Source organism: Podarcis vaucheri (genome assembly GCF_965113315.1).
Source record: "Podarcis vaucheri genome assembly, chromosome: 12".
Lineage (NCBI taxonomy): Eukaryota > Metazoa > Chordata > Lepidosauria > Squamata > Lacertidae > Podarcis > Podarcis vaucheri.
This window is the reverse complement of record NC_138750.1, coordinates 45,848,365-45,864,453: the sequence shown is the minus strand read 5'-3', so window position 1 is coordinate 45,864,453 and position 16,089 is coordinate 45,848,365. Positions and strand designations below refer to the sequence as shown.

Here is a 16,089-nt window from a genome sequence, read left to right as displayed (position 1 = left end):
ACCCTCTGAACGCAAGCTTTACTTCCGAGTAAAAATATATATATCCCAGGAGTGTCCTTACGGAGGAGCAAACCTTTGGCCAATCTACACTTTCAGCAGGGGGATGAAGGCAACGCCTGTGTGTTTGTGAACCTTTTGTCGATCCTAAAAGCCGAGTTTCAAGGCAAAGGTGAGCTCCGTGACGAGGGCCAGGGAGGGAAAACCCCGCTTTGCTCCGACGCAGACAAGCCTGAGGGCCCCAATTCCGCGCCTTTCATGCTCCGCCCAGCCTGACGGCAGCGGGGAGGAATGCGCTTCCGGAGGCGCACAAGGAGCGGCGGCGGCGGCGGTTGCAAGGCCTGGCCGTCCCTTTCTCCCGGCCCTGCCGTATGTTTGGAAGGAAGGAAGGGAAGAAGGCGCGGCTCTGGTAGGCGAGAGGGGATAGCAGTCGCCGCCGCCGCCGCCACCCTCAGCACCCCCGAGGCGTCGCCCTGAGGAGACCGGGCCAGGCCCCGGAGCAGAGGAGACGAGGGAGAGGCGCGGCGAGGCGGAGGAAGCAGGCTCAGCCCCGCCACCAACTTCTCGAAGCCCCCGGACAAGGGTCGGGGAGGCGCCCGAGCTCAGCCGCGGCCATGGCACAGGTAGCGGCGGAGAGGAGGGGCAGGCAAGGGGGGGGTCTGCTGAGGGGGGGTGGCACAGAACTAAGCCTGGGCGTTGCGAGTGTATCTGTATCCCTCTAATTTTTTTGGTTTTTGTTTCCAGCCTCTTCCTATTTTGTGGGATATGAAAGTGTGGCCGAGTGAGAAAGAGAAAGGCGGGGGGGGGGGGACTTATAGGGAGAAGGAGGGAGAGCGCTGCCCTCCCCCCCCCCGTCCTTTCTGTGGGGCTGGGAGGAAGGAGCGCCTTGTGCCCTTTTTCAGAAAAAGCCAAAGCGTGCCTTTATAAGGGCGTGTTCGCCGGGCGGGAACGAGGGGGAGAGAATAACCGAAGGTGCTGCAGGGGGGAACTGCACTTGCGTAGGAGGATATTATTATTATTATTTATTATTTATGTCCTTTTTAACTGCAAGTTCCAGGCAGGCAGAGATGTTGCAGCCAGCAGCACAACAAAAGAATCTTGTGGCACCATACAAGGTTAACGGATTTGTTGGCCACGTCAGACGACGTGGGCTTTAGTTCACTAAACCTTTGGCACAATCGTTGTGTTAGCCTTAAATGTGCCACAAGCCTCGTTCCCTGTGGGTGGGTGTGGTGGTGGTGGTGTTGGATGGGCTGTTTTGGTTGGACGTCGGTGGTTTTAGAGCAGGGATGGTGAAGTTGTGGCTCTCCAGATGTTGTTGGGCTGCAACTCCCATCATCCCTCGCCACTGGCTATTCTGGTTGGGGCTGATGGGAGTTGGAGTGCCAACATCTGGAAGGGCTCAGGAGATTTATGCCCCTTGCTTTCTCTCTCCCACCTCCCCCAATAGTGTCTGTAAGTTGATGGTGTTAATCATGCCCCAGCTGAAGGAGAATGCCAACATAAGAGACAGGAAATGCCTGTCATGCCATTTCCTGATAGACTTTACAAAGCTTAAAAGTGAACAGTGTCTACCAAATTTGCAAGTACATTTTGTGAACTGCATTGGAACTGGGCCATATTCCTATGTACATATACCTGGGAGTCTGCTCCATTAAGCGCAGCTGAACTTTTTCTGATTGAGCATGCTTAGAAAGGGACTCCATGTTTGCATAGCCTTAGGACTGTAGTCTAGCATCCTGAAGCTACTCCCATTACTTTTCACAGAGTTTGCTTTCAAGTAAAAGTTGCAGATTTTGTAGCCTAGATATGTGCACGCTTACCTCAAAGTTTAATGACTTAAGTGTGGCTTTTTTGGCACGCAGCTCAAGCCTCATGGTGCCTTCATGTGTTGTTGTTTCCTGGAGAAGTGATACTGGATTTCACTCTCATAATATATTTTGTGGTAACAGTTTTGGAACTGTTCTTACTTGCATGCGTGATTTTCAGTCCAATACAATGAACTGCAGTTTGCATCAGTTACGTCCATGTGTGCATGTTAACGTGCCCTTGTAGGGACTTTCTCCTCTTTCTGTCAACCATGCCTGAGTCCCGTTTTATGTTATGTTTTCACTGCTAATAAATCCCTATCTGGTTTCTGTTAATTCTGACACCTTAAATTAACTCAGAAAGAGGTTAGCTTCTCACACACCTGCAAAGGAGGCCTAGGCTGGAGGGTTCTTCTTTTCAACTGCTTCTGGAAATTGACGGTGTCACTTAGCCCTGATCCACCATGCTGGAGAGTGTTATAGAGGATGTAGCACTGCAGAGATCTCCACTACACCTGCCAAAACAATGGGCAATGGAAATCCACCACTGCCTGTACGTTAGCCAGAGGCAGAAATAGGCCATTTGAGGATCTCCTGGTTCATAAACTACTAGAGCAACTGCAGCAAAGTTCATTGCTGCTACCACCCCCCCACCCTTAGCTTTAGCTGCAAGGCTTTGGATACAGTAGCTCTGCTCGCCCCAGCTACTCCCAGATGGGAGTTAAGTTTGCAGTTGTTTTCTATTGTTCAATGAATTGTTATTTAAATCCTAGACATGCTTACTTTGGAGGAACATTACAGAGCCTGGACTTACTTTTGGATAACCATTTATTTATTCTGAATGCTTATAGCACACCTTTGGCCTCGAGTTCAAAGTCAGCTAATTTTTTATTTTTATTTTTAAATAGTAATCACAATAGCAAAAAACTAGGCAGTTAAAAGAGCAGCTGTCAGAGCTGCTACCAGGTCCCAGCTCACATAGGACCACGCCACACAGCGTCCACTTTAAAAGAGTCTTTATTGAGTTACAGGTTTCATTTCCGAACTGCAGCGTGCAGCTCTACACCTTCTGCCCTAGGTCGGCGAAGACCCATCTGAGTCCCCGCCTCTTGCACACCAGCTTAATACCCTAGCCTTGCTCCACCTCCTTCGCCTCTCCCTACGTCTCTGGGTCCTTCTGCCCCCCTGGGACTCCTCCCTTCTACTCTCCTCTGACGCTGACCCCCCTGATCCTTCCGCTTCCTTTCGGCGGGCTTTGGGACCTGGCTCACTCTCCGGGCTGCTTACTGCTCCAGCTTCCGCTGCATTTGAACTTGGCGCGCGCGCCCAACTCTCTACTTTCCTCTTGACCGTTGCCTCGCTCTCTGAGGAGGGCGTGACCACCCCTGACTCGTGCCCTCCCTCCTGCTGACGGCCTCCGGAACCCGATGCCTGGCTGCCTTCCTCCCTGCTGCTCTCAGTCTTGAGCGTGGGTCCCGACTTCCAGCTGCTGCTCTCTGAATCTCCTCTGTTCCCTTCCTCCTGGGGTGTCCCCCCGGATCCCCCCCTTGCTCTGCTCACTGGGGCTCCCTTTTGGGAGTCCTCTGACTCACTGCTTAGGCTTGGAGATCTCGGGTCGTCATCATCACTCATTCTCCCTTCGGCTTCCTCCCCCTCGCTCTCTGTTTCCACCCTTCTCTGCGTCTCTGCTTCTGAACCCCTGACATCCATCCCCCCCTCGAAGCCCCCCCTTCCCCCCTCCCCGCTGTCAGGTGTGGGTGCTGGGTGCTCCATCATCATGGGAGGGAATGCTGGATACAGGTCGCTCCCCGTGGGTGGCCGCCAACTGAAAACCTCCGAGTCTTCCCCCTCGCGGTCGTCGACGTTGACTTGTTGCTCTTCCATCTCTGTACCGCCGTGCTCGAACCCGAGGTCCTCCCCGAACACGTCCATGTCAGTCTCTGCGTCGGTCGCTCGACCTGGCATCTCCAGCCACTTCCTGCGCCATTGCTCCTCTGGTCGATCGTCCCACCAATACGAGTTGCCTGATGCCGAACCTGCCGGTGAACCTTCTGGGGAACGGGTGCTCCGTGCGGGTTCCCCTTCTGAGTCGAATCCATGGAACGTGCTGGAAGAAAGTGTGGGTGTGAACAACCAGTCGTCGAAGAAGCTCGCTGGCATGGGTTTGTGTGGGAAGAGGGCATGAAACTCGTCCTTGAGCAGGGGTTCCTCCAAAGCGTAGTCTGGTACCCAGCTATTGGCGCTGGCCCGGGTGCCCTCTCTGGCTAAGAGGTATTCGACTCCCTCCTCCCCCCATCTGGAGTCCAAAATCTCCGTGACCTCGTTGATGTGGTCCTGGTGCTTCACCCCCCGCGTCTCCGTCCGTTCCCGGAGCGGACTTGGCGCCGTCCCTGGCTCCTGGAACCTGTGAGGTGCCTTGTAGGGAGTGAGCACCGACCTGTGGAACACCGGATGCATTCTGGAACCCTCCGGCAGCGCCAGTCGGAAGGCTACCGGGTTGATCTGCGCTTCGACTTGGTACGGACCGATCTGCTTGTGCCCCAACTTCTTCTTGGCAAGTGACCTGGTCGGCACTGCGTGGGCTGCCAACCAGACCCAGTCTCCCACTTGGATCACTTCGCCAACCCGCCTGTGCTTGTCAGCTTGCACCTTGTAGGCGTGCTTAGCTAGCTCCAGCTGCCGTCTGAGTTGATCGTGGACCGCCTGCAGCTCTGACGCGAACGCGTCCGCCGTCTGTGGTTCTCCTTCCCCCACTCTCTCCAGTCCCGGGAAGGTTCTGGGATGCCTCCCATTGTTGGCAAAGAACGGCGTCACTCCTGTGGACACGTGCTTCGTGTTGTTGTAAGCGAACTCGGCTAGCGGCAGGTAATCCACCCACGTCGCAGGCTGTTGATTGGCATAGCATCTCAGGTACTGCTGCATGATGGCATTGACCCTCTCTGCTTGCCCGTTGGTCTGCGGGTGTCTTGCTGATGCCAGATTGACCTTGACATTTAGAAAACCCATCAGCTTCTGCCAGAAAGACGAGATGAACTGGCGTCCGCGGTCGGACAGGATAGACCGTGGCAGGCCATGCACTTTGAACACGTGATCTATGAACAGTTTGGCGGTTTGTTCCGCCGTGGCCACCTTCGCACACGGAATGAAATGTGCCATCTTGGTGAACAAGTCCACCACCACTAGCACAGCTGTCTTGCCTCTCGAGCTGGGTAAATCCGTCACAAAGTCCAGGGCCACCCTCTCCCACGGTTCAAACGGCGTTTGCAGCGGTTCTAACAGTCCCGCCGGTGGTCTGTGTACCGGCTTGGCCCTCTGGCAGGTGTCGCACCTCGCGACGTAGTCCGCGACCTCCCCTCTCAGCCTGGGCCACCAGAAGTCTCTCGCGACTAATTCCATCGTTTTCTCTGTGCCAAAGTGACCGGCCGTGGGTGCGTCGTGCAACTGTTGCAGTACCTTGGCGCGAAGGTCGTCTCCTGGTACATAGACAGCCCCTTTGCGTAGGAGCAAGCCGTCCCGCACCTGGAACTCGTCCGTGGTAGCCGTGCCTCTGAGCAGTTCCGCCATCTTGTCTTGTGCGAATGAGTCGTCCCGCAATGCACGTCGCACCGCATCCAGGTCTACTGTAGCTGAGGCACACGCCCACGCCGTCGGTGCGAAGATGTGCATGGCCGCCGCTGGCGTCACCTCTTCTAGGTATTGCGGTTTTCGGGACAGTGCATCCGCCATGATGTTGGTGTCGCCTGGGACGTACTCTATTCGGAAATTGAAGTCAGCAAAGAACTCCGCCCAACGTATCTGCCTCTGGTTCAGGAACTGAGCCGTGCGCCAGTGCTCCAGATTCTTGTGGTCCGTGCAGACCTGCACCGTGTGCTTGGCGCCGATTAGGAAGTGCCTCCACGCCTTGAAAGCCGCATGAATGGCTAGCAACTCCCTGTCCCAGATGGTGTAGTTCTGCTCCGACTTGCTGAGCTTTCTGGAGTAGAACGCTCCCGGCCGCCACACCCCCTGCGGGTCTCGCTGCAGCAGAACAGCTCCCACGGCTCTGTCTGACGCGTCTGTCTCTACCCTCAACGGTTTACTGGGGTCGATATGCAGCAGTTGCTTCTCCGATGCGAAGAGACGCTTGAGCGCTTGAAAGGACTGCTCCGCCTGCTCCGTCCAGATGAATTTCTTTTTTTTGGAGCTGAGCGTGTCCGTAATTGCTGCCGTCTGCATCGCGAACCCCTTGATAAACTTGCGATAGAAGTTGGCGAAGCCGACAAACCGCTGGACCTCCTTCCGGTTGCGCGGGCTCTTCCAATCCAATACCGCACGAACCTTGGTGCTGTCCATGGCTATCCCCTTGTCCGACAACTTGTATCCCAGGAAATCCACCTCCTTCGTGTCGAACTGGCACTTCTCCAGCTTGGCGTACAGTCTATGTTGTTGCAACCTGCTGAGCACCTCCCTCACGTCTCGGTCGTGAGCTTGCTGCGAGTCCGAGAAAATCAGGATGTCATCCAGGAAGCAGACGCATGTCTTGTAGAGGAGTCCCTCCAACACGTGATGCATAAAAGCTTGAAAACAGTGAGAGCCATTTTGTAATCCAAAGGGCATAACCCTGTACTCGTAGGTGCCCAGCGGTGTGAACATGGCCGTCTTCCACTCATCGCCCTCCCGCATGCGGATGAGATTGTACGCCCCTCGTAGGTCCAACTTGGTGAACACGCGTCCCTTGCGCACCGTCGCGAGGAGGTCGTCAATCCTGGGCATGGGGTAATCAGACGGTTTGGTCATCTGGTTCAAAAGGCGGTAGTCCACAACGAGTCTTTTTTGGGGCGTGTCTTTCTTTTTCACGAAGAAAACGGGACTGCCCCCCACTGCCTTGGACTCTCTGATGAAGCCACGCTCCAGGTTATGCTTGATGAACTGTTTGAGTTCCTGCATTTCATCTTCAGACATGGAGTATAGCCGCCCCTTCGGCAGCGTCGCCCCCGGTAGGAGGTCAATCTTGCAGTCATATGGCCGGTGAGGGGGTAGCTTGTCCGCCTCCTTCTCGCAGAAGACCTCCAAAAAGTTCGCGTATTTGTGGGGGACCGCTTGCAACGTTCCCAACTGCAGTTGTGATTCCTCCTCCTCTCCCTCCCGTCGGGGCAGGATGCAGTGTTCTGCGCAATAAGAGGAGCCGAAGATCAGTTGTCTCTGGTACCAAGCCAGTGTCGGACTGTGCCTGTCCAGCCAACTCATGCCCAACACAATGGGCGTGTCCGACAGTTGGGTGACATTAAAACTGATGACTTCCCTGTGGTTGCCAAGGCGCATCACCATTGGTGGCGTCTGCTTCACCACCTGCCCCCCTAGCAACTCTCTGCCATCCACTGTGACGACTTGCAGGGGCAGAGTGGCAGGCAATAGCTGTATAGCGTGCTGCTCCACAAAGCTCTGCGCTATAAAGTCTGCGTTGCTTCCAGAATCCACAGAAAGCGGCACTTCGATAGTGACGCCGTTGGGTAGCTGGAGAGACGCTGTGAGCTGCACCACTGGTTTGGGTGGGAGGGGATCCGTGGGTTGCAATATCGCTGGGGGCTGCTTCACAGATGCGTCTGGCTGGGCCCCAGTGCCTCCGTCTCCAGCCAGACATCGTCGTTTCCCTGCTGTGGTTCTCCTTGCTGCGTTGCTGCAGTCACCATTGCTGAGGCTGCAGTGTGCTTGTGGAGCCTCCGGGGACACTCCTTCGCCAAATGGCCTGGATCCTCGCAGATGTAACACTTCCTGTTCCCTCTAGGAGGCTTCGCTTTCACTGCTGCCGGTGCTAGGGCTCTGGCTGCTGACTGAGCCCTTGCACCTCCAACCTCCATCGGTTCCCCTCCCCCTCCTGGCGGAGGTGTGGATTGCGCACGCGCTGCTTCCCTCGGAACGAAAGAGAAACTTCTCGCTGCTTCGCGCCCTCCACGTCCTTCATCTCTGCACCATGGACGTTCTTCCAGCCTCACCCCCACAGTCAGCGCCCTTTGGACCACCTCCTGCGTGCTTCGGGGCCTCTCCCCCCTTGCAATTTCATCCTTAACCGCAGAACTTAGACCCTCCCAGAAGAGGTCTCTGACAGGGGGCGAATCCCGATCCCATTCTAAAGCACTGACCAGCGCAAAAAATCGGGCGTGATACTGCCGGACGCTCGCCCTCCCTTGTTTTAGTCCATGAATCTCCCGTCTGGCAAGATCCACATCAATAGTAGACAAAAAACACGCATCCATCGCTTTGATAAAGGCATCTGCATTCTGAAGCGCCGGATCTTTATCCCTCCACAAATTGCGCAGCCAGGCTTTGGCATCCCCATGCAAATGGGACAATATGAACCCCACCTTCTCTTCCTCATCTCTAAAGTCTTTTGCCAGCAGTTGCAGTGCGCACATTACGTCTGCTCTAAAATTAGGGTACTGTTGCAAAGTCCCATCGAAGTGAGCCACAAGCCCTCCTGCTCTCCGTGCCAATCCCACGCCCTCCGGTCTGGGTCCCGGTTGCCCTTGCTTAACAAGCATTTCAAACCTGGCGTGTAGGTCTCTGTAGGCGGCTGTAGTCTCCTCCTCCCGTTTCTTGGAAGCCAATACCTCTGAGGACAACTGGGTCACTGCCTCTTGCAGCGCGGAGATCCTCTGTTCTTCCGTCATCTTGCTAACCTTTGTGAGCTTGCTTACAGACACCCCTCTTCCTCCCCTAGCGGCTTCTGCTCCCGCTGCGAGGTTTCAGGTTTCTGAAGCTTTGAAGAGATGGGTCTTACTGTCAGAGCTGCTACCAGGTCCCAGCTCACATAGGACCACGCCACACAGCGTCCACTTTAAAAGAGTCTTTATTGAGTTACAGGTTTCATTTCCGAACTGCAGCGTGCAGCTCTACACCTTCTGCCCTAGGTCGGCGAAGACCCATCTGAGTCCCCGCCTCTTGCACACCAGCTTAATACCCTAGCCTTGCTCCACCTCCTTCGCCTCTCCCTACGTCTCTGGGTCCTTCTGCCCCCCTGGGACTCCTCCCTTCTACTCTCCTCTGACGCTGACCCCCCTGATCCTTCCGCTTCCTTTCGGCGGGCTTTGGGACCTGGCTCACTCTCCGGGCTGCTTACTGCTCCAGCTTCCGCTGCATTTGAACTTGGCGCGCGCGCCCAACTCTCTACTTTCCTCTTGACCGTTGCCTCGCTCTCTGAGGAGGGCGTGACCACCCCTGACTCGTGCCCTCCCTCCTGCTGACGGCCTCCGGAACCCGATGCCTGGCTGCCTTCCTCCCTGCTGCTCTCAGTCTTGAGCGTGGGTCCCGACTTCCAGCTGCTGCTCTCTGAATCTCCTCTGTTCCCTTCCTCCTGGGGTGTCCCCCCGGATCCCCCCCTTGCTCTGCTCACTGGGGCTCCCTTTTGGGAGTCCTCTGACTCACTGCTTAGGCTTGGAGATCTCGGGTCGTCATCATCACTCATTCTCCCTTCGGCTTCCTCCCCCTCGCTCTCTGTTTCCACCCTTCTCTGCGTCTCTGCTTCTGAACCCCTGACAGCAGCAATTGATGGTTTCAACAGACTATAATTTGCCAGCAACCCAGGATTGTAACCTGGGGTATGATCCCCTTTTGCAAGCAAGGTACAATTTGCACAAACCAGCATGCCAGGCTTGGATAGAACAGCAAACTATGTTTTCCTTCTTAAGCAGAATTGGAATCTTTGAAGTGCTGTGCGTAAGGAAAGGTGAGAATAGTGTGCACAAGCTTGTCTGTCTGTTCTCATAACCATGGTTTAGTGGTGCATCTGCCCCCTGTGCTTCTGACAAAAAAAACTGTTGTATTCATTGTTTTATAAACTATTGTCACCATTAGTAGTGAAAACTGGTATGTGAGTATTGGAAATAAATAATACTTATTTTTATTTTTCTGGATAATGCTACCCTATTTGTACTCCTGAAATCAAGCTGTATATTATGTAAGTAGCGCAGGGCATAGATTTTTTGTGTGCCTTAAATATTTATTTGTTATGACATTTGGTTTTATAGACAAGAACCAATTCCATGCATAGAATGTAAAAGTCAAAGCCCTATGAGATCATTTTATTATTTTAGATGTGATGCTGGCAATGAGCAAGGACAGTTATTGTGTATTCAGAACATGTGTGGATTGTTCTAAGGGAAAAGGCACATTGACTCTTATCCCCTTGAATTTAACATGTGATTTATTTATTTTTAGTTAACTATTGAAAAACTCACACACTGTTTAATCTTATTAACTATGTTGTGTTTACACCCTGTTCTGTGCACTATAGATGTATTACAGTTTGAGGTTTATTTGTCATTGTCACCTACGCTTTCAAGAGCTTTTCACTGCCCAAGTTGAAAAATGGCAGTGGGTACGTATAGTATGGTATATCTCTTCCAACACCGGCCAAGAAGGCTTCCAAACATGTATAAATGGAAGACTTTTCAGGTTTTATAATAATAATAGGAATTTTTCAAGGACTCTACAGTCGTACCTTGGTTCTCAAATGCCTTGAAACTCCAATGTTTTGGCTCCCAAATGCCGCAAACCCGGAAGTGAGTCTACCGGTGTGCGAACGTATTTTGGAAGCTGAACGTCCAACACAGCTTCCGATTGAGTGCAGGAAGCTCCTGCAGCCAATTGGAAGCCACGCCTTGGTTTTTGAATGTTTTCGGAAGTCAAACGGACTTCCAGAATGGATTCCGTTCGAGAACCAAGGTACGACTGTATTGGGATGTGGCATTACCCAGTTTTAAAGATGAATTTACACAGCTCCTAACATTGTTGACAAAACTCAGATTAAGATGTTACTGGTAACTATAAAAATACCAAAACATTTCTTGGTATAAGTAATATTGTATGTATTTGGGCATTACGCCGCTCTATTAAGTACTCATCTGTTAGTGATTGTTTGGAATTATGATAGTTTAAAAGTGTGTGCTAATTGCTATTTATATAGTGCTCTAGAGTGTTTGAAGAACTTCATATGTAATCCTTACAGTAGCCATGTAAGAAGAGCTGAAGCTGCCTTGTTGAAGTGAGATTTAAAATTGGGACTGCAGGTCACACTCTGATGCTACGTGTTGTATTGTACTGATATGCAAATGGCAATTTAGTCACAGTGATATATGGCATGGAAGCCGGTGGAATTGCATGAAATGAAGTTTATGAAAGTAAAAATTTAGTATCACACTAGTTCTGATAATATTGGTTGGAACCCAGCAAGGAAATGCTGCAGCCCTCCCCTCCCAAAATTTTCCTCTCATCAGTTGCAGAATAACGTAAACCAAAAAGCCTTTATGGCTTTTACAGCTTGCTGTGGAACCTTTCTGTGCATGTAGTTTGGGTTGTAGCCAAAATAACAAGGAAGAAGAATGAATAGATGTCTGTTCTTTGGTATAATTTAGCGAGTACAATCAGAGATAGCGTCTTACCTTTAACGTTTTTAAAGGCAGTTTTACAGCATAGGCTGTAAGCATCTACCCAAATGATGACAAAACATGACTAATTATTGTGTCACCAAAAAATGTATCCCAAGGAAATGATTAAGCAACCCTTTCTAGGCAGTAAATGATTACGTATCAAAAAGTACTAAATAGAAGCAGTCAGCAATAATGAGATCTTTAAAAGATACATCTGAAAAGGACTTTAACTCACTAATAGCAAACCATGTTCTCCTTCTATGTATGTGAGTTCTCAGACTACCAACAGGCGCAGAGATAAGAAGCGCTTGCTTTTTAAACAAACCACATTTTCTCATAATGTCTGAACTTAGATCTTTGGTTTGTTTAAACTCTTGTGAAAGCAGTAACAAAATAAGATTTCAGATCCTGATTTCTTATTTGCATTTTGTATTTGTCTTTCTCTTTTACAGAGAAGAATGTACCAAGCTTTAACACTAATTATTTCAAAGCAAGTGTTTTTGTTTATTGAAATGCAGAACTTCCAAAACACCCAAAACATGTGATTAAGGGCTTATTCTGGATTTTTAAAAATGGCTCAGTACCAACAATGGGGTTTTAAAAAAACTAAATTTCAGCCAACTCATTTAACCCACCCTTTCTCAGGGTAGTGATTTTTGGGGGTCAGGGGAATGGAATTTGCGAGAGCGTTTTACAGATATATGGATTTTTCCACATTGTGGTAGTCACTTTGTCAATGGTTCTAGGAACCATAATTGCTGCTGCAACTTGTGTGGTTTTTATGTATGTGTGATAGTGGGATGGCTCAAAATGTGAATTTCTAGTACTTATGAACATAATAATCCAAACAACAGCTTAGCAAAAACAAACTTAAGATTCTTGATTTACTGGTTGTAGTTTGGGGGAGACATCCCAAGGTTTAGGGTTCTGACGCAGTGCAAAGCCAAACCATGGCTTAGCCCTGGGTAGTACAACAGGACCAGAGGAGGAGTGAATTCCCTCTGCATTTGTTAGTCATGGTTTATATATGTGAATTGGACCATTATTAGAGATGCTATACATGAAGGCTCCTCCTTCATGGTTGCCTCTTTCTTCACAGGCAGTAAAAAAAATCCATTGATTTCCCATTAATGAAATACCAGTAAGCTCTGGAGCCAAGTGAGGATTCCTAGGTAAGATCCTCCCTCTATTGTGTGGGCAGGTAATCCCTCCCCTACCTGGCCTGGTCTCCTTGGCAACGCTTCCCCCAGGTGGGATTGGACAACTGACTGAGGTAGGTGGAGACCTCCAGGTATCCCACCTGAGGGAAGGCAAAGCCAAGCCCATGCTGTTGGAGCCGCTCCAGATCTAGGGGCTGCACGCGTCCACGCAAAGGGCGCCCCCCGTTTTAAGCGGGGAGCGGTCATTAATGAAATACCAGTAAGTATGGTAGGTGGTTATGTGTGTGAGGAGAGAGCACTATATACTGCAGATATCTTAGGAAGCTACCTTTTTGCGTCAGGTTATTTATTCAGTTAAACTGGTATTGCCTACTCTGATTTGTAGCAGCTTTCCAGTATCTTGAGCAGGGAGGTCTGAAATCTGCTACCTTCTCCTTTTTTAATTAAGCCATTGATTGAATCTGGACATTTCTCTGTGCAAAACATGTGCACTGGGATCCATTGAGAACCGAGCCAACTCTTATCTGTATATCCCCACCTAGGGTTCTATTTCGTGGTATGACTTTGGGAATATTGGAATCTGATGCCAAACCAGACCATCAGCCCACCTAGCACAGTACTATCTACACTGGCTGGCAGCAACTCTTCAGGGTTCCTAACAGGAGTCATTTGCAGCCTTACCTGTAGAAACCAGATATTGCATGCAGAGCATGTGGCCCTTCCTCAGTTTGATAATGTGCTGAGATTTATAGGCACGCATGTATATGTATATACAGTGGTACCTCGGGTTAAATACGCTTCAGGTTACAGACTCTGCTAACCCAGAAAAAGTACCTCGGGTTAAGAACTTTGCTTCAGGATGAGAACAGAAATCGTGCTCCGTCGGCACGGTGGCAGCAGGAGGCCCCATTAGCTAAAGTGGTGCTTCAGATTAAAAACAGTTTCAGGTTAAGAACAGACCTGTGGAATGAATTAAGTTCTTAACCCAAGGTACCACTGTATATGAGAGTCTGTGAGAGCATATATAGCACAATAGCACCTTGATATTCACTTGATGGCTACAGTAGAATAGTCAGCAGTGTTTCTAATCTATTACATTAGTTGACTTACACACACAGCAGGAAATACTCCCTTCCTTTGGGCGTGGTGTTAATGGAGATAATACTGCCAATTTTAAATCTTTTAAAAATCTAATTCCCATTTCCCATGGTATTATTCTGTATGGGGTTCTCATGTAATACGATAAAAGTTTTTCTTTTCATATCATGAGTTTACAACATAGAGTTAAGTAAACAATGCACACTGGAAATAATGATAGATTAATTCGGCTGGGGAACACTCACACAGCTGTATACATCATGTTTGCTGGAGGGCTTTGCATGGCTTCTTTTAGAGTATGCTTCTGCCAGTTATTGGGGGGCGAGAAGCAATAAAGGGCACTGAGTGCCCACTGAGCACCAAAAACACTATACTGGAATTTCTCTGACTTCTGCTGCTTCATCTCCACACATTCCTTGAGGACTAGAAACTCTATTGTATATATCGGTATCTGTCGACTTGTTCAATAGAAGCCAAGATTCTTACGAATCTTATGTATTCTATCATGTATGATATCATTCTAACATTTTTATGTGAGGTGCTTTAGGACCCTTTTTAGAGCTGAAAAGAGGCCTGTAAAATAACTTCCTACTTGTTGTGTATTTGTGGAATTGTTGTGGAATTTCATGGAATTGTGATTAACACACAGCCTCCCCATTTCTAAATCTCAGATCTCATTTTTTTACACATTTTGAAGCCATTAAAGCAAGATGGGGACCTTCTGGCCTTCCAAGTGTTGTTGCACAATAACTCCCATAACCCCAGATCATTGGCCATCCTGGCTGTGGCTGATGGGAGTCTGTGTCCAACAGCAGCTGAAGGGCCACAGGCCTTGCTTTTGAGTTGGGGAAGTGGGGGGAGTCACAAATTGTCTGAATTGTTTCTTCTTTTTGTTACTGGTAGGAGTCTAAAAATGAGGGCGTGGGAAGCCTCACTTTTGCTGCATGATTAGGTGCTGAATACCTACTTACTATCTATAAGAAATGTACAAATGTTAAATACTTTATGGTTGGCTGAGAATATTCGGAACATCACACATGCTTAAAGCTCTATCACTGAGCATCTGTTGGCTTTCTTGGGTGGGAGCATCTAAAAGTCTGAGTTCTAAAGGAAATGGTGAACTTCCTTTTACTGAAGGTAGACAGACATTGGGTTATGTGTGTACTAGGCAGAAATTTCCTTTTTACTTCACCTTAAATATGTAGTGAACATGCTGCTTTTAGGAGAGCAATGCCACATGGCAAAAAAGTCAAACCCTGTAACAGCTGTCCTGGTTGGTGCTGGTGATTTGGAGAAAACTCCCAAGAATAGCCTGTCATTATAGGGCTTAAACTGTATGATTCTTTTCTGTCTCTTGACTGATCTTCCTATTACATGAATAATGAGATAAGTGTTTCCAGGTTTAATATGGATGAACAAAGAAGCTTAGTTTTCTACTTATCTTTTTTTCTCTCGGTAAGATTGTAGTCATCATAGGGTGCTGCCTCTTAATGATAGTTGGGATTTTTATAAGCAAGTCAGGCCTTTATGAAGGCTAAGGTATGATGTGGAAATACTGCTGTGTAATACATACAGGCTGTGGTAAGCTGTGTAAGAACTATTTATATTCTAAACAAAATCGATTTTGTGTAGCTAAATATGGGCTTTTAAGTTACACCCAGCTGAATAATCTCTTCTTGAAGGAGTTGTGGGTGGGAAGCATCTATGGTGCTGAGTTTGCTCAAAGAATGAGGCACTAACTTTGCTTCCACCAGAAACTACAATAAGAAAGGCCTGGTGAATTGTTGTACAGGTAACAATGGTTCTGCACAGGGGTTACGTTCTTGATCCCTGCACATGTCAGCAGAGCATGCATAAGCCTGCTCACCCTGTTACACCCTGCTCACTTTCCTGGCCACTTCCTGGTTGCAGTGATGTGCACATGCATGGTCACACGCCTATTGGACGAGCATAAAACAGTCATTGCCTCTACTTTGATTTCCGGTTGCGGGGGGAGTGGGAGTGAGTTCAAAATGAACTAAGGTGATAACAAAATGCTAGTCAGCATCTGCTACATAACTAAAACTGCATTTGCTAACTAGATGTCTTTATTTGTAGGAAATAAATAGTTCCCAGACATTTGAAAAAGTAAAGGGTGATCCTTATTAGAGATCTGCCTCAACTACAATACTTGGTTTGAAATGCATTAGGGTGCTTTGGAAAACAGGCCATCTCAGTCCAAAGTGCTTTGCAGTCTGCTAAAACTATATATGTTCCCATCAGATCATAGGATTGTAGAGTTGGAAGGTACACTGAGGGTCATCTAGTCCAACCGCCTGCAATGCAGGAATCTCAACTAAAGCATCCATGACAGATGGCCATCCAACCTCTGCTTAAAAACCTCCAAGGAAGGAGAGCCCATCACCTTCCAAGGGAGACAGTTCCACTGTCAAACAACTTTTACTGTCAGAAAGTTCTTCCTAATATTTAGTTGGGATCTCCTTTCTAGTAACTCAAAGCTGTTGATTTGAGGCCTATCCCACCCCACCCCCCGAGCAGGAGAAAACAAGCTTTCTCTATTTTCCATGTGATAGCCCTTTCAATATTTGAAGATGGCTATCATATCTCTTCTCAGTCTCTTCT

At 49.2% G+C, this 16,089-nt stretch overlaps 1 protein-coding gene and 1 long non-coding RNA gene across 4 annotated transcripts in view; one reads left to right on the top strand and one right to left on the bottom strand.

Annotated features, from left to right (window-relative positions):
* LOC309515719 overlaps positions 1 to 16,089 on the bottom strand; it is a 60,476-nt gene that overhangs the window by 32,145 nt on the left and 12,242 nt on the right. The window lies entirely within an intron of this gene.
* The window catches only part of ITGB1 (integrin subunit beta 1), a 48,341-nt gene continuing 32,399 nt past the window's right edge, over positions 148 to 16,089 (top strand). Inside the window, exon 1 of one of the 3 annotated variants that reach the window (XM_082193774.1) lies at positions 148 to 169. Coding sequence is in view for 2 of the 3 variants with exons in the window: in XM_082193772.1 (XP_082049898.1) it covers positions 612 to 620 (9 nt within the window). In the remaining variant the exon portion in view is untranslated. Of the gene's footprint in view, positions 170 to 280; positions 621 to 16,089 lie in introns of those variants that run through there. The other 2 variants (XM_082193772.1, XM_082193773.1) reach the window with 2 other exon arrangements.